Raw genomic sequence first — 19,140 nt, 5'->3', positions numbered from 1 at the left:
AAACACCATTGTTTTCCTTGAAGTGATATATTGACTTAATTTATTTTTAAGAAAATACCTGCTGAATACCAAAGTCTGAATATAGACATACTGTATTTTTTCAAATAAAAATGATGTCCCATGGGGGGGAAAGTGTCTAGTTTATTTTGTGACTCAAAGAATTGCATAGATGGTCTTCCTGGAGATAACTCATACTCATAGCATAAATGCTTTATATGTACCTCTTATTTCATCACACTGAGTATTAATATTAAGAATATTAAGTTGCTACTCAAGAGGAAAGATATAATACTAATATATATATTTTAAATTAACTTCTAAATTATCCAGGGCAAGCAACTGGTGGTCTCTTTTTCCATCTTTTTAAGATTGATTTGAGAGAGAGGGAGTAACATTAATTTGTTGTTCCACTTATTTAAGCTTGTATTGGTTGATTCTTGTATGTGCCCTGACCAGAAATTGAACCCACAACCTTGGCATATCGACGCTCTAATGAACTGAGCTACCTGGCCAGGGCGACAGTAATTTTTATTGCTTTATCAAGGACTATTATGTGAAACTGGCTTTTTTTCCCTTCTTTAAAAAATTTTTTTAATGTTTATTTTATTGCTTAAAGAGAGAGAGAGAGAGAGAGAGAGAGACAGGAACATCAGTCTGTCTCTGTACTTGCCCTGACTGTGTATCAAACTGGCAACCTTTGCATTTCTGGATGCTGCTCTAACCAACGGAGCTGTCCGGCCAGGGCTTTTTTCCCCTTCAAATTCTTGTCAATTAGTTGACAAAGTTGTGGCAAAGTATATGGCTACTGCCTTACAGTACAGTTTGATGCCACTGCCTTATTTCATACTAAATAAGGCACCAGCAGTTTTACCCAACATTTCCAAACGTCAACAGAGTAAAAAGGGCATATAACATCTTAATATTATTATAAAAACAATTTTGATACCAGAAACACCTAAAATGGTCTTGGGGGAGACCCTAAGGCAGGGAGTAGTCAACCTTTTTATACCTACTGCCCACTTTTGTATCTCTATTAGTAGTAAAATTTTCTAACTGCCCACCGGTTCCACAGTAATGGTGATTTATAAAGTAGGAAAGTAACTTTACTTTATAAAATTTATAAAGCAGAGTTACAGCAAGTTAAAGCATATAATAATAATTACTAAGTACTTTATGTCGGATTTTTGCTAAGTTTGGCAGAATAAATCTTTATTAAACAACTTACTATAGTTAAATCTATCTTTTTATTTCTACTTTGGTTGCTCTGCTACCGGCCACCATGAAAGATGGTGGGCGGTAGGGACCAGGTTGACTGCCACTGCCCTAAGGGGTTTCTTGGACCATACTCTAAAAACTGCTGTTAAAGCTGTGATGATGGTTCTACGTTTAAATGGTAAAAAGTCAAAATTGAGACACACAATTCTTATCTTGCAGTTCTTGCCTTTGAATTTGAGTGAAATTTTCTCTATGCATGGGCAATGTTTATATATATTTTTATATATTTTATATATTTATTTTTAAATTTATATATTTATATATATTATTAAAAAATATATATATATTTTTGTATTTTTCTGAAGCTGGAAACGGGGAGAGACAGTCAGACAGACTCCCGCATGCGCCCGACTGGGATCCACCCGGCACACCCACCAGGGGTGATGCTCTGCCCCACCGGGGCGTCGCTCTGCCGTGACCAGAGCCACTCTAGCGCCTGGGGCAGAGGCCAAGGAGCCATCCCCAGCGCCCGGGCCATCTTTGCTCCAATGGAGCCTTGGCTGCGGGAGGGGAAGAGAGAGAGGGGAAGGAGGGGGGGGTGTAGAAGCAAATGGGCGCTGCTTCTCCTATGTGCCCTGGCCAGGAATCGAACCCGGGTCCCCCGCACACCAGGCTGACGCTCTACCGCTGAGCCAACAGGCCAGGGCAAAAATATATATTTTTTATTATTTTTTTATTTTTTTATTTTTTCCCCCCGAAGTTGGAAACTGGGAGGCAGTCAGACAGACTCCCGCATGCGCCCAACCAGAATCCACCTGGCACTCCCACCAGGGGGTGATACTCTGCCCATCTTGGGGCGTCGCTTTGCCGCAATCAAAGCCATTCTAGCACCTGAGGCAGAGAGCATAGAGCCATCCTCAGCGCCTGGGCAAACTTTGCTCCAATGGAGCCTTGGCTGCAGGAGGGGAAGAGAGAGACAGAGAGGAAGGAGACGGGGAGGGGTGGAGAAGCAGATGGACGCTTCTCCTGTGTGCCCTGGCCGGGAATCGAACCCAGGACTCCTGCACGCCAGGCCGACGCTCTACCACTAAGCAAACCGGCCAGGGCCGCAATGTTAATATTAAAAATGTTTTTTTAAATATGTCTTGGCTCTAGACCAGAATTTAATAGTAATTTAAGTATAGAAGTAAAAAGAAGAAATTTCTATTAATTCATCCATTGGATGTCTTACAGTTGCTTTACTACCTAAATACAGAGAAACGATCATTCCAGAGTAGCACAATCTATCATCTGATGTCTGTGGTGGGGCCCAGGGAGGAGAAATAGATTCCAGTGAGACTGGTGTTGGGCTTTAGAGTCACCTGGGAACCTTTTGTAAAGTAAAGTATTTAAGCTTCACTGCAACTAACAACCCCCTGTCAAAAGATCAGGTTTTATTAACTCTAGCAATTTGTTTTGTTTTGCTGTAAAAGCTCTCCAGTGATTGAGATGTATTAACCAGCTCTGAGATTCTCTCACCTGGGTGTTTTTAAACACAGAGTGAGAGAACTTTAATTTGAGAAATTTTCTCTATACAACCTTTCATCTGCTTTTATAGGGTCTTCTTATATAGAGAAATGTGTCTTTAAAGTTGTCAGGAAGAAATATTTAATATTACATCTTTTTCCCCTCCCAGAATTTGATCCTCCAGCTCCCTTTGTCACTCGTTTTTTGAACACAAGAGCAATGAAGGAAACCTTTAAAAGTTACATGGAATTGCTTGTTAGTATTGCTTTGGACCCTGACACAATGCAAGCCTTAGAGAAGAGCAACGGTACAGTCCACTAAATAGTACTTTCTGGATCTTTTTTATTCTTGTATTTTAGTTATGTGTTTAATATATGATTTTTGTAATACATACCTATATTTTGTCAGTTAAATCCATGATATGTATATAAAATGTTCTATAAAATGGTAATATCTTTTGATGAATTGTCTGAATATTAGATGTATTTTTATTGATTTCTACTAATGGGGAAAGTATGTAACTACCTAATAGTTTCTTTCAATTCTAGAATCTTTATAATCTTCACAATATTTCACTAGGTATCTATCTGTATTACATGAAAGATACAGGTATCAAAATATTCTGTTTTCCAATAATTGGAAAAATGAATCATACAACAGTGGTTTAAAGATTAAAACTGTATATTTGTGTTCAGTAAAAGATACATCACACAGTAATTATAAAGTTGACATATGAAATAAACTGATAATTCAGATAGTTAATGTTGCTTATTAATTAATATTTAGCTTTCAAGTAAAAGAAGGAATGAAAGGGTTAATTGGACAGTTTTCATTACCCTTATTAAATCCAAATGAATTGAATGGTTTAAAATCAAGGATAGTAATAATATCTTTCAACAGCAATGACAAATAATATATATTGTTTTATTATTTCCACAAACGTTGACATGCTATTCCATTTCAATCCCAGAATGACTTGGACATCCATTTTGGTAAATGAAGACAGTGAGGCTTGGAGGTTAAATGACTTGCCTAAGGACCCACAACTTGCAAGTAGCTAAAAAAAGGATTAAAATCCAAGGTTTTCTAATTTCTGGTCCATTGCTTTTTTGACTGTATAGTCAGAGACTATAATCCATATGGATTACATTAGTCATTTTAGAGTCACGTAGAGCTGGAAGAGATGTTAAAGATTATCTAGTCTAAAACATGTATTTGGTAGACTAAGTAAGGTTCAAAGAGATTAAATGTATTTCCTAAAGTTATAACAAGTTAGTGGTAGATGAATCATGATTAAAACCCAATACTTAATTCCCCAAGTTGACATTTTTGCCATTAAATATTTTTTCTTTCAATCAAAACTCGTTGCATCATAAAATACACATCTCTTAGCAATGATTATTTCTGGATAGTTGTATTTTAAGTGATTTTTTTTTTATTATTGTTTTCTTACTTTTCTCCAGTTAATATAAGGGGAAAAGATTTTTTTGTGAAGTGTAATTCTTATAGTATTTGAACAGAATTAATTACTAGGAAGAAAACTATCAGGTGTGTTATAGTGATCCTAGAAAGTGTTCTTTCACTGGTCACTGTGCTTGTATTTATTTAGTGTGATTTTATTCAGCTCTGAAATTAGTAACTAGAGCCTGAGGATTGTATATACATTTTCAGAAAGGCCATTAAAGGTAATCAGTGTTATAAAACATGTCATTAAGAAATCATCTAGTAACCTAATATATTTAATACAGCACCAAGAGTAATTAAGGTACACGCTGAACGTGCTTTTCTTAAAAGTCCTTAAAGTTTCAAAGGGTGAAGAAAAAAAAAAGCAAAAAGTTTTGGGTAGGAATATTAGTTACACTGTTACTCTCTTCTAAATATCTAAGTTGACTCTTGTGTATTTGAAACTGGTTTTTGATCATTTTTCTTAATCTACTTTTTCTTTGCCCCAGACTACAGTGATTTAAGAATATTATACTATCTAAATAAATTAATTTTAAAAAAGAATATCATACTAAGTATTTTATAATGTTAGCTAAATTTATACTTAAAATTCTATTATTCAGATAATAAATGAGGTTTGGAGAAATTAGACAGTTTACCCACTGCTCACATCACTACCATCAATCAATTCTGGTGGCAGAGACAAGGTTAAAACCTACAACTTTTGATCCTATTGTACTATGCTGCTTCTTTCTCACTTGTAAACTATTTTATCTCACTTGTAAACCATTTTATCTTACTTGTAAACCTATTTTCAGGTTAGCTTTTGTTCAGAAAAGTTCATGTCTTATTTTTAAAAATCAGTACTTTACATAAGTCAGTGAATATACTTTTTTTTTTTTTTTTTTTTGCATTTCTCTGAAGCTGGAAACGGGGAAAGACAGACAGACAGACTCCCGCATGCGCCCGACCGGGATTCACCCGGCACGGCACCAGGGGCGAAGCTCTGCCCACCAGGGGGCGATGCTCTGCCCCTCTGGGGCGTTGCTCTTTTGCGACCAGAGCCACTCTAGCGCCTGGGGCAGAGGCCAAGGAACCATCCCCAGCGCCCGGGCCATCTTCGCTCCAATGGAGCCTCGGCTGCGGGAGGGGAAGAGAGAGACAGAGAGAAAGGAGAGGGGGAGGGGTGGAGAAGCAGATGGACGCTTCTCCTGTGTGCCCTGGCCGGGAATCGAACCCGGGACCCCTGCACGCCAGGCCGACGCTCTACCACTGAGCCAACCGGCCAGGGCCAAGTCAGTGAATTTAATGTCTTAATATATTAATGTTTTGGGGAAAAAATTGGATTTTAACAAGCTTTCGTGTTCATAGTTAATCTTGTTACAATAAATTTTTATCTGTTTTAGATGAGCTACTTTTGCCTCATATGAAAAAAATAGATAGCATGCTGAATGATAACCGAAAGAGACTTCTTTTGAATCTTCATTTGGATCAGTCATTCAAGGTATTTTCTTCAGATGATTTATTAGCAATCATAGTCTTAAATAGAATAGGAAGGAAAATTTATGAAATTGGTTCTCTGTTTTATAAAATTTTCTACCCAATAAAAATCTGTTTTATTCATTATGAGTCTGTTTAGCTCATCTTTTCTAATTAAGCACATTCTTAATGTTAATTGTTTTTGTCTGCTTAATTTCATTTTTTAGGCTTTTATATTCATCTAGTATTCCTTCCATATAATAATTTCCAAATGTTTTAAAAAATACTTCCTATAAACTTCCACTGTATTCCAATATTTTACTTTTAAACCTTTTCAAATTTCTCACATTTTATCTATAATTAGAGTTGACCTTGCCCTGGCCAGATAGCTTGGGTGGTTAGAGCATCATCCTGAAGCACAGCGGTTGCCAGTTTGATCCCCAGTCAGGGCACATACAGGTACAGATCAATGTTCCTCCCCACTCCTTGTTCCTCTCTCACTAAAGTCAATAAATAAAATTTTTTTAAATATTTAAAAAAAAAAAGAATTGGCCTCTTCTTAGCACAGTTATCAAAATTCCCTTTACTTGACTGATTTACCCAATATCTAAGGAAAAGTCAATCTTCCTATAATGTTAGGAGATATATAATTATATCTGTTAATATATCTTGCTGCTATGAATTGTTTTTGGTGTTAATCAGAAATATAAAACAATAGTAAGCTAATCTAGACTTTGAAATTTTACTACAGAAGCTACTTAGTTGTCAAAAAATCTCTAGCTTTTCTTATTCAAAGTATACCACATAACACCTAAAAGCATTTAAGTCTACTTCAGGAGAAGTATTTTTACACATTTGTTTGGCTTTTTAAAATTATTACTTTTTTAGAGTCTGACCTGTGATGGCGCAGTGGATAAAGCGTCAACCTGGAAACACTGAAGTTGCCGGTTCAAAACCCTGGGCTTGCCTGGTCAAGGCACATATGGGAGTTGATGCTTCCTGCTCCTCCCCTCTTCTCTCTCTCTCTCTCTTTCTCTCGCTCCCCTCTCGATAATGAATAAATAAAATATTTTTAAAAAAATTATTACTTTTTTAGAGAAGCTTAAGATTCACAACAAATTGAGTTCCCGTAAGCCCCCTCTCCCCACACAGGAACAACCTCCCCAGTTATCGCCTCTCCAGCCACAATGGTATTGTACATTTCTAATTATTCGTGAACTTACATTGACATATTATAATCCAAAGTCCATAGTTTTCTTTACAGTGTTGTACATTTATGAGTTTGGAAAAACATACAGGACATGTATCCACTGTTATAGCATTATATAGAGCAGCTTCACGGCTGTGAAAATCCTGTGCTGTGGATTCACCTCTCCCCTCCCCAGCCTCCGGCAACCACTAATCTTTTTACTGTCTCCATTCTACCTTTTCCAGAATGTCACATAGTTTGAAACCATATAGAATGTAGCCTTTAAGATTGGCTTCTTTCACTTAGTAATATGTATTTAAGGCCCATGTCTTTTCATAGCTTGATAGTTCATGTCTTTTTAGCACTGAATAATATTCCACTTTCTGAATGTACCAGTTCATTCACCTACTGAAGGATATCTTGGTCCTTGCAATTATCAATAAATCTGCTATATACATCCATGTGCAGGTTTTTGTGTGAACATAAGTTTTCAACTCCTTAGGGTAATTTGTATAGCTTTTTCATATCCCTCTTTTATCTGAACGCCACATAAAAGTGAAAATTGGCTTCGTTTTAGCTAGGTGAAAATTAAGGCTCTGAGACCGAGTTCAAAGTTAACTGACACCAGAGGTTGCCAGTTTGAAACCCTAGGCTTACCTGGACACATATGAGAATTGATGCTTCCTGTTCCTCCCCTCCTCTCTTTCTCTCTCTCCTCTCTAAAATGAATAAATAAAATCTTAAAAAATAAAAGTTAATTGACACCAGACTGTACTAGTAGTCCTATATTCTTCAATGACCTGCACTGGCAGAATAAAAATGGCAGAAGGTGGTAAGAAGCCCATTACTAAGAATTTGATCTACTAACTCCTAGTTTTTCTGCTTAACTGTTGCTTTCAAGTAAAATATTCCTTTGGGAAATACCATGTTTTCTAGAGATAGGAGAATGTTATTAGATTTGTGTTTTCTAAAGATTTATTAAATCTTTTTTTTTTTTTTTTTTTAATTTTTATTTATTTATTTATTTATTTTTTTATTTATTCATTTTAGAGAGGAGAGGGAGAGAGAGAGAGAGAGAGAGAGAGAGAGAGGAGAGACAGAGAGAGAGAAGGGGGGTTGGAGCTGGAAGCATCAACTCCCATATGTGCCTTGACCAGGCAAGCCCAGGGTTTCTAACTGGCGACCTCAGCATTTCCAGGCCGACGCTTTATCCACTGCGCCACCACAAGTCAGGCAAGATTTATTAAATCTTAATGACCAGTTTTGGCTAGACATTTTAAAAATGCCAAACAGTTCTCTAATAACGTATATTAAAATAAAGCTACCAGAGCAAGCTTAGTGTGAGGAGGAGGGCAGTGGGCAGGTGAGCCTGAAGGTCAAGGACAAGTCCATCGGGCATAAAATTTTAAAGCAAAGAAGAGATGAGTGGAAACAGAGACACGGGTTCAGGCCAGCATGGTGAGACCAACGTGAAGACCCAAACTATGAGTCACCAATCAGACACCCTCCACAAGTCCTGTGTCCAGAGGAGCGGCCAGGGCCTCAGAAGCCAGAACCCCCAGCCCCAGCTGATGGAGCTGGTCCTGCGCTTGCAGCCGACCATAGAGGACTACATCACACAGCTGGAGACGGGGCACCTGCAGCAGGGCCCAGGGCTGGAGAAGCAGAGGCACAGTCAGGACACCAGGGAGCAGGAAGTCCTCCTCGTCTACTTGATGAGCCAACTGGTCAACGTCTTACAGTCTAAGGCCACAAGTAGCCTGGAGCTCCAACTGCCTCGCCTTTTTCTGGACTCTAGGCATGATATAGAAGGTGAGCAGCAGGGCCCACCATCCAGGCAGCCTAACCAACCAAGTTACCAGCGGAGTGATTTGGAAGCTGCATTCGTCAGCTATGACCTGTCCAACCGTGGGATTGACATCTCTGCCTTGTACCGCTCCAGCTTCCAGGACTACATGACCTATCAAGGCGACCAGTACCACGAGGACAAGAACATCTTGGGCTTCATTAACCTCGGTATCAGTGAGAACAGGCTCTGCACTGACCTGATGACTGAAAGGTTGAGTTGGAGAGATGTGAACTACATCGATGAGGCCCTTCTGCAGTATTCTGACTGGAGGGGACAAGCATTCCTGAGGGAAGAAGTGGCCCGGTTCCTGACCTACTACTGCAAGGCACCTACCCAGCTTGATCCGGAAAATGTGATTGTTCTAAACAGCTGCCTCTCTGTCTTCCTGGCACTGTCCATGGTTCTGTGTGACCCAGGTGAGGCCCTTCGGACCCCCACCCCCTTCCATGCTGGCTTCACCTTTACTTCCCACCTGTATGCGAAAGTGGAGCTGATTCATGTCCACCTGGACAGGGAGATCACTGAGGTGAATGCCCAGCCATTCCAGCTGACTGTGAACAAGCTGGAGGAAGCCCTGCACAAGATGAAGCTTAAGGGGAAAAAGATCAAAGGCCTTGTGCTCATCAATCCCCATAATCCTCTGGGAGACATCTACTCCCGGGACTCACTGAAGGAATACCTGGAATTTGCCAAGAGATACAACCTATGCGTGATTATTGATGAGATTTACATGCTAACTGTGTTTGATGAATCTGTCACATTTCACAGTGTTCTGAGCATAGAAAGTTTGCCTGACCTCAGCAGGACCCATGTGATCTGGGGCACCAGCAAGGGTTTTGGACTCTCTGGCATCTGTTTTGGTGCTCTGTACAGCCACAACAAGGAGGTGGTCTCTGCCGTGCATGCTTTTGGCGTCCTCCACAGCATCTCTGGCATCACCCAGCACAAGCTATGTCGGCTGCTCCAGGACAGAGAATGGATTGACAAGGTGTACCTGCCCGCTAATCGCTCCCAGCTGCAGGCAGCTCACAGGTACATCACTAACAAGCTGAAGGCACTGAAGGTCCCCTTTCTCAGGCGTGGCTCTGGCCTCTGTGTCTGGATCAGCTTGAAAAAGTACCTGGACCCGTGCACATTTGAGGAAGAGCAGCTCCTTTATCATCGCTTCCAGCGAAACAAGCTGATACTGTCCCCTGGCAAGTCCTACATGTGTAAGGAGCCTGGCTGGTTCCGCCTCACCTTTGCGAATAAACCTTTCCACCTAAAAGTTGCCATGCACCGGTTCAGTCAGGCACTGGCCAACCAGAAGCAGGAGTGGATAGAGAAGCAGCTGGCGGACACGATGTGGGAGGACGCGGTCTGCCTCCCGCTGGACAGCTCCAGCCAGTCATCGGCCTCTGGTCCAGAAGACTGAGGCATGGACCTGCTGACAGAGCCGGCAGTGGGCTCCTCCGGAAATGGGTCCATCCGACCCAGTCAGCACCCTCCCTAAGCTGAGCATCTGACACTTTGAGGACTTGCCTCTTTTACTCTCTGCTAGCCATGGTGTGTGGGCAGAATGTTTTTATGGGGGTTGGGTGGGAAAACCTAGGGAAACAAAGGGAGCTCTCTGCATCCCTTTTTAGATGGGTTTGTTTTTATATTTGATTCCTAATAAAAGTCTATATTCTCTTAAAAATAAAAAAAAAATAAATAAATAAAGCTACCACTTGAGCCTGACCTGTGGTCATGCGGTAAATAAAAAACATCAACCTGGAATGCTGAGGTTGCTAGTTCAAAACCCTGGGCTTGCCCGGTCAGGGCACACACAAGAAGCAAATACTTGAGTTGATGCCTCTCCATCCTTTTCCCTTTTCTCTCTCTCACTCCTCTCCCTAAAAATCAATAATTTTTTTAATTGTTTTTTTATTTAGTCACATTTTAGAGAAGGGAGAGAGAAAGAGAAGAGGGGAGGAGCAGGAAGCATCAACTACCATATGTGCCTTGACCAGGTGAGCTCAGGGTTTCTAACTGGTAACCTCAGTGTTCCAGGTCAACACTTTATCCACTGCGCCACCACAGGTCAGGCTAAAATGATAGTTTTTAAAAAAATTTTTTTAAGACTTTACTTATTCATTTTAGAGAGAGGAGGGTGAGAGAGAGAAAGAGAGAAGGGAAGGAACAGGAAGCATCAATTCTCATATGTGCCTTGACCAGGAAAGCGCAGTTTCAAACCTGGAACCTCAATGTTCCAGGTTGATGCTTTATCCATTGTACCACAACAGGTCACGCTAATAAATATTTTTGAAATAATAAAAAATAAAATAAAGCCACCACTTGGAATTTAAGATTCATTAGATATTTTATGCTTATGCAATAGTTTATGATGAGCAAATGAAAAATTAGTTTTCATCATCCTTTTTTCACAGAAAACACAATTTCTAATTTTGAAATTATAGCTAATTTTGATAATTTTAGTTTATATCAATTTGTATTTTTTTGTTTTTTTAATTAAAAAATTTATTGATTCATTTTTAGGGAGGGGGAAAGAGAGAGACCGGGACATTGATCTGTTCATGCATGTGCTCTTACTGGGGTTCAAACTGGCAACCTCTGTGCTTCAGGACAGTGCTAGTCTAACCAACTGCATTATCCAGCTAGGGCTCAATTTGTATTTCAAAGCCACAATATACACACAGTGCTGAAAGTTAGAATGATTTGACTTAAAATACTACAAATAGTAGGTTATAAAATATTTCCTACTTTATATCTTTAAAGATTTCATTTATTGATTTTACAGTGGGAGGGGAGAGTGATAAGTATCAACTTATATCTAGTTGCTTCACTTGTTCACTGATTGCTTGTCATCTGTGCCTTGTCTGTGCAAGCCCAGGGTTTTGAACTGGCAACCTCAGCTGCACCACCACAGGCCAGGCCTGTTCTTTAGAAATAATTAACACCACTTCACATGATGATCCTGGTAATTTTAGGAATCCTAAAGCCTTTTGAAGTTAATGATCTGTTCTCTTCTGAAACCTAAGTACATCCAGTCATCTTTAGCCTCTTTGTGCTTATTATATTACACTGTTTAGATTTTCTCTTTTCATCTCCATTGACCTGGCATTCATTATTTCCAATGTGGGATCTTATTTTTTCTTTCTTTTGGTCTTTGAATTCCATCTATTATAAAAAGTAATTCAAGCCTGGGCATGTTTTATATGGAAAACACCAAATTATATAAAAACACAAATTAAAAATGAAGCTAGACATTAATGATAGCTCGCTCTGGTCCTTTTGTCTGTTAAGTGAAACTTAGTTCCCTCCTATACTTATTATCTAAAAACAATTAGATATAATTAGATAACCTATAATTTAGGTTATCTCTTTAAAAATGACTTTTTAGGCTCACAATACCAGGTACTTGCAAGCTCATATTGGATTGGGAAAACAGTGGCCTTGAAGGTTGCAGTTGAGTTTCTCAAATGGGAGCTACATTCTGTATAATAAATATAATGGAGAGAAAATATAATGGAAGCACTTGACCCCACAAAAATATTAAATGAAATAAGTAGCTCAATTTTAGAACTATTCAAACTAGTTAAGTTAAGCTGCAGATAAATATCATTCAGTTAGTGTTTGTAGCTTTTCTTGTCAGGATGACTTGCCAAGTAAGTAAGGTCATAAATATGCCAGTGGCTTTTAAAGAATGGGCTGGAATTGGTGGCTATTAAATTATCATTGATAACTACTATATCATTGTGGTCAGAAAACCCATCAAACTGTTCTACACTAATTTCACCACTGCTTTTCTTGCCAAAAGAGGCAAGAAAAGTGGTGAAGCCAAAGGAACATTACACTTCTAGTTTCCCTCTGTTCTCACCCTGTCTCAGGGCTTGGCTAAGTTTGAGTTTTAATAGTGGTCACTTGGTAGAACTTTGAAGACACTTAAATTTACAATCGTTTGACTTCATTTCCTGACTTTTGGTGTGAAAGCAATATGAATTCAGTAGAAACTAATTTAAGTTTTGAATTTTTTTCTTCTTCTTTTCCAAGTGAGAGGAAGGAGAGATAAACAGACTCCTGCAGGTACCCCAACCAGGATCCACAGGCAACCAACCCCATTTGGGGCCAATGCTCTGCCCATCTGGGGCCATGCTATCAACAGAGCTTTTTTTTAGTGCCTGAGGTGGAAACTCCATAGAGCCGTCCTTAGTGCCTGGAGCCAATGCCATGGAACCAATTGAGCCATGGCTGTGGGAGGGGGTGAGAGAAAGAGTGAGGAAGGGGAAGGGTGGAAAAGCAGATGGTCGCTTCTCCTGTGTGCCCTGACTGGGAATCAAACCCAGGACATCCACAAGCCAGGCAAGGCCCAAGTTTTGAATTTTTATCATTTCTTGGGCTACAACATATGGTAGGACACTGTCTTGTGAGTCTGAGCAGCAGGAGGGAGCCACAGCTCCCAGTCAGGCACGCGATCATGAGGGTAAACAACAATGCTGGGTAGTATTAAGTGCATTTTCAACTTGACATGGGCTTATCAGAACATAACCCCATCATAAGTTAAAAGTATCTTTAATGTCCCTCTTTCCCCTACCCTGAAGCCACAAAAGCAGTATGCGTACTACAAAGAACTTTCTGTCTCATTCAGGAGTGCCCACATTGTTATGTGCTATTGCTTTCTATAAAGTTTGTCATAAAGTTGACCCAGATTCAAGGGACGGGGAAACAAATGCCACATTTTTTCCACTGAGGCATAATTGATATACAATATTATATTAATTTTAGGTATATAATGATTCAAAATTTGTATATATTGCAGTATGATCACCACAAATCTAGTCAGATTCCCATCTTGATGGGAGGAGCTACAAAGAATTTGGTCATGTTTAACAACCTGTGTGTGTACATATATTGTATATATTTACCACACCCCATCAGTGTCCCCCACATATATTTGTGTGTTTATGTACGTGTACATTTCTTAATTTCTTTTAATTAAATTTGAATAGCTGGTAGTAGTATAGATTAGTTTTCTTCCAATGTCAATTATTTTTGCTTTATTTCAAAGAACGCTTTGGAAAGCTTTCCTGAACTAACAATAATTACTCGGGACACTAAAGCAAAAAGTGGGGGATCTGCTATTTCCAAAATCAAAATGAATGGCAAAGCCTATAATAAGAAAACTCTAAGGACTTCTAAAACAACCACTAAATCTGCACAAGTAAGTATGTATAAATTGATGTAATTCTACTTCTGGTTAATAAAATTCCTACATAAAAAACTGAAACAAGGAAGTATTTTACTATATTGTTAAATGTCAAATTTTCAGGTAGGAATGAGCAGCTCTGGCCCAGGAACAGGGATTCAGTCTATCTTTGCTTTTCTCCATTGCCTAGCTCAGAATCTGGCATATCCTAAGTGCTCACAAATTTTTTTTAAGTGAGAGGAGGGGAGATAGAAAGACAGACTCCCACATGCACCCCAACTGGGATCCACCTGGCAACCCCAGTCTGGGGCTGATATTTCAGTCAACTAACCTGGCCTCAATGCCTGAGGCCTATGCTTAAACCGAGCCACTGGCTACAATGGGGGAAGAGTGAGAGACAGGGGAGATAGAGGAGAGAAGCAGATGGTCCCTTCTCATGTGTGCCCTGACCAAGGATCAAACCTAGGACGTCAGCATGCTGGGCTGACTGCTCTATCCACTGTGCAAATGGCCAGAGCCTTTTCTTTTCTACAGATTTTTTAAATAGGGTAGTAAGCAAGGAATCATACCATGCCTGTATTTATATTTTTATATAGTTTTTTGTCAATATATATAAATATATACAGATAAATGAGAGTGAATACATTCCAAAAGATTCAGTATTGATTTTTTTAAATAAATTTTTATTAATGGGGTGACATCAATAAATCAGAGTACATATATTCAAAGAAAACATGTCCAGATTATCTTGTCATTCACTTATGTTGCATACCCATCAGCCAAAGTCAGATTGTCCTCCGTCACCTTTTATCTAGTTTTCTTTGTGCCCCTCCCCCTCCCCCTCCCCATCTCCTCCTTCCCTCCCGCGCCCCCCCTCCGCCCCACCCCTGGTAACCACCACACTCTTGTCCATGTCTCTTAGTCTCGTTTTTAATGTCCCACCAATGTATGGAATCATGTAGTTCTTGGTTTTTTCTGATTTACTAATTTCACTCCGTATAATGTTATCAAGATCCCACCATTTTGTTGTAAATGATCCGATGTCATCATTTCTTATGGATGAGTAGTATTCCATAGTATATATGTGCCACATCTTCTTTATCCAGTCTTCTATTGAAGGGCTTTTTGGTTGTTTCCATGTCTTGGCCACTGTGAACAATGCTGCAGTGAACATGGGGCTACATGTGTCTTTTTTTTTTTTTTTTTTTTTTTTTAACAGAGACAGAGAGAGAGTCAGAGTGAGGGGTAGACAGGGACAGACAGGAACGGAGAGATGAGAAGCATCAATCATTAGTTTTTTCGTTGCGCATTGCGACACCTTAGTTGTTCATTGATTGCCCTCTCATATGTGCCTTGCCTGCGGGCCTTCAGCAGACCGAGTAACCCCTTGCTGGAGCCAGCGACCTTGGGTCCAAGCTGGCGAATTTTTGCTCAAACCAGATGAGCCCACACTCAAGCTGGCGACCTCGGGGTCTTGAACCTGGGTCTTCCGCATCCCAGTCTGACGCTCTATCCACTGCGCCACCGCCTGGTCAGGCTACATGTGTCTTTATGTATCAATGTTTCTGAGTTTTTGGGGTATATACCCAGTAGAGGGATTGCTGGGTCATAAGGTAGTTCTATTTTCAGTTTTTTGAGGAACCACCATACTTTCTTCCATAATGGTTGCACTACTTTACAGTCCCACCAACAGTGAATGAGGGTTCCTTTTTCTCCACAGCCTCTCCAATTTGCTATTACCTGTCTTGTTGATAATAGCTAATCTAACAGGCGTGAAGTGGTATCGCATTGTAGTTTTGATTTGCATTTCTCTAATAACTAATGAAGATGAGCATCTCTTCATATATCTGTTGGCCATTTGTATTTCTTCCTGGGAGAAGTGTCTGTTCATGTCCTCTTCCTATTTTTTTATTGGATTGTTTGTTTGTTTGTTGTTGAGTTTTATGAATTCTTTGTAAATTTTGGATATCAGGCCCTTATCTGGGCTGTTGTTTGAAAATATCATTTCCCATTTAGTTGATTGTCTGTTTATTTTGTTGTCAGTTTCTCTTGCTGAGCAAAAAACTTTTTAGTCTGATGTAGTCCCATTCATTTATCTTTGCCTTCACTTCTCTTGCCTTTGGAGTCAAATTCATAAAATGCTCTTTAAAACCCAGGTCCATGAGTTTAGTACCTATGTCTTCTTCTATGTACTCTATTGTTTCAGGTCTTATATTTAGGTCTTTGATCCATTTTGAATTAATTTTCGTACAAGGGGACAAGCTGTAGTCGAGTTTCATTCTTTTGCATGTGGCTTTCCAGTTTTCCCAGCACCATTTGTTGAAGAGGCTTTCTTTTCTCCATTGTGTATTGTTGGCCCCTTTATCAAAAATTATTTGACCATATATATGCGGTTTTATTTCTGGACTTTCTATTCTGTTCCATTGGTCTGAGTGTCTTATTTTTCTGCCAATACCATGCTGTTTTGATTATCGTGGCCCTATAATATAGTTTCAAGTCAGGTATTGTAATGCCCCCAGCTTCATTCTTTTTCCTTAGGATTGCTTTGGCTAATCGGGGTTTTTTATAGTTCCATATAAATCTGATGATTTTTTTGTTCCATTTCTTTAAAGAATGTCATAGGAGTTTTGATGGCAATTGCATTAAATTTATATATTTCTTTGGGCAATATGGCCATTTTGATTATATTTATTCTTCCTATCCACGAACAAGGAATATTTTTCGATCTTATTGTATCTTTTTTGATTTCCCTTTACAATGCTTTGTAGTTTTCATTATATAGGTCCTTTACATTCTTTGTTATGTTTATTCCTAGGTATTTTATTTTTTTTGTTGCAATCGTGAAGGGGACTATCTTTTTGAGTTTGTTTTCTAATATTTCATTGTTGGCATATAGAAAAGCTATGAACTTTTGTATGTTAATTTTGTATCCTGCGACCTTACTGTATTGGTTTATTGTTTCTAGTAATCTTTTTGTGGACTCTTTGGGGTTTTCGATGTATAGAATCATATCATCTACAAAATGTGATACCTTTACTTCTTCTTTTCCGATATGGATGCCTTTTATTTCTTTCTCTTGTCTGATTGCTCTGGCCAGAACTTCTAGCACCACGTTAAATAAGGGTGGAGAGAGTGGACAACCCTGTCTTGTTCCTGATTTAAGGTGGAAAGTCCTCAGTTTTATGCCATTTAATATGATGTTGGCTGATGGTTTATCATATATGGCCTTTATCATGTTGAGATATTTTCCTTCTATACCCATTTTGTTGAGAGTCTTAAACATAAAATTGTGTTGTATTTTATCGAAAGCCTTTTCTGTATCTATTGATAAGATCATGTGGTTTTTGTTCTTTGTTTTGTTGATATGGTGTATTACGTTAACCGTTTTACATATGTTGAACCATCCTTGAGATTCTGGGATGAATCACACTTGATCATGATGTATTATTTTTTTAATATGTTGTTGTATTCGATTTGCAAGTATTTTGTTTAGTATTTTAGCATCTGTATTCATTGTAGTTTTCTTTTTTTTGTGCCGTCCTTGCCAGGTTTCGGTATGAGGGTTATGTTGGCCTCATAAAATTGTGTTTGAAGTATTGCTTCTTCTTCAATTTTTTGGAAGACTTTGAGTAGAATAGGGACCAAGTCTTCTTTGAATATTGGTAGAATTCACTAGTATAGCCGTCTGGGCCTGGACTTTTATTTTTGGGGAGGTTTTTAATGGTTTTTTCTATTTCTTCTCTACTAATAGGTCTGTTCAGGCTTTCTGCTTCTTTATGACTCAGTCTAGGAAGGTTGTATTGTTCTAGGAATTTATCTATTTCTTCTAGGTTGTTGAATTTAGTGGCATAAAGTTTTTCATAGTAATCTACAATAATTCTTTGTATATCTACAATGTCCGTGGTGATTTCTCCTCTTTCATTTTGGATTTTGTTCATATGAGTTCTTTCTCTTTTTTCCTTGGTAAGTCTTGCTAGGGGTTTGTCAATTTTGTTGATCTTTTCAAAGAACCAGCTCCTTGTTCTATTAATTTTTTCTATAGTTTTTCTGTTCTCTAATTCATTTATTTCTGCTCTGATTTTTATTATCTCCTTTCTTCGGCTGGTTTTGGGTTTTGTTCTTCTTTTTCCAGCTCCTTAAGGCGTGAAGTTAAGTGGTTCACTTGGGCTCTCTCTTGTTTGTTCATATAGGCCTGATGAAGTGATATGAACTTCCCTCTTATCACTGCTTTTGCTGCATCCCAGAGATTCTGATATGTTGTATTGTCTTTTTCATTTGTCTGTATATATCTTTTGATCTCTGCGCTTATTTCTTCTTTGACCCATTCATTTTTTAAAAGTATGTTGTTTAGTTTCCACATTTTTGTGGGTTTTTTTTCCTCTTTTTTGCAGTTGAATTCTAGTTTCAAGGCTTTATGATCAGAAAATACGCTTGGTACAATTTCAATTTTTCTGAATTTGCTGATGTTATTTTTATGGCCCAACATATGGTCAATTCTTGAGAATGTTCCATGTACACTAGAGAAAAATGTATACTCTGTCGCTTTGGGATGAAGTGTCCTGTAGATGTCCATCATATCCAGGTTCTCTAGTGTTTTGTTTAAGGCCACTATATCTTTATTGATTTTCTGTTTGGATGAACTATCTAGAGCCGTCAGCGGTGTATTGAGGTCTGCAAGTATGATTGTATTTTTGTCAGTTTTTGTTTTTAGGTCAATAAGTAGCTGTCTTATATATTTTGGTGCTCCTTGGTTTGGTGCAGATATATTAAGGATTGTTATGTCTTCTTGATTCAGCATCCCCTTCATCATTATGAAATGACCATTTTTGTCTCTGAGTACTTTTGCTGTCTTGTAGTCAGCATTATTAGATATGAGTATTGCTACGCCTGCTTTTTTTTGGATGTTATTTGCTTGGAGTATTGTTTTCCAGCCTTTCACTTTGAATTTGTTTTTATCCTTGTTGCTTAGATGTGTTTCTTGTAGGCAGCATACAGTTGGATTTTCTTTTTTAATCCATTCTGCTACTCTGTGTCTTTTTATTGGTGAGTTTAATCCTCAGTATTGATTCTATATCTGCAAAATTATTAAAATTGGAATGCATTCATTTTCAAGTATGGTCTAAATTAATGCCTTTTCAGAAGAAGAGATAGGGTCACTCATTTTTCAATAAAAACTATTTTAGTGCCTATAGTATGCCAAATACAGTTCTAAGTGTTAAGAATACAACAATGAAAAATGGTCAGAAATCCTTGCTGTCATGTCGTTTATATTGG

The 19,140-nt window shown here is 38.6% G+C and overlaps 1 protein-coding gene and 1 pseudogene across 3 annotated transcripts in view; both read left to right on the top strand.

The window, feature by feature from the left end:
• Positions 1 to 19,140, top strand: part of QSER1 (glutamine and serine rich 1) — an 89,477-nt gene that overhangs the window by 64,775 nt on the left and 5,562 nt on the right. For all 3 annotated transcript variants that reach the window (XM_066363654.1, XM_066363641.1, XM_066363649.1), the window contains 3 exons: positions 2,891 to 3,028; positions 5,571 to 5,668; positions 13,729 to 13,881. In XM_066363654.1, the coding sequence (XP_066219751.1) occupies positions 2,891 to 3,028; positions 5,571 to 5,668; positions 13,729 to 13,881 (389 nt within the window). The remainder of the gene's footprint in view (positions 1 to 2,890; positions 3,029 to 5,570; positions 5,669 to 13,728; positions 13,882 to 19,140) is intronic.
• On the top strand, positions 8,317 to 10,095 carry LOC136389660 (probable inactive 1-aminocyclopropane-1-carboxylate synthase-like protein 2 pseudogene; annotated as a pseudogene).

The sequence above is a fragment of the Saccopteryx leptura genome, chromosome 1 (assembly GCF_036850995.1).
Source record: "Saccopteryx leptura isolate mSacLep1 chromosome 1, mSacLep1_pri_phased_curated, whole genome shotgun sequence".
Lineage (NCBI taxonomy): Eukaryota > Metazoa > Chordata > Mammalia > Chiroptera > Emballonuridae > Saccopteryx > Saccopteryx leptura.
Note: the sequence above shows the minus strand (reverse complement) of the source record. Positions and strands in the feature narration are given on the sequence as shown.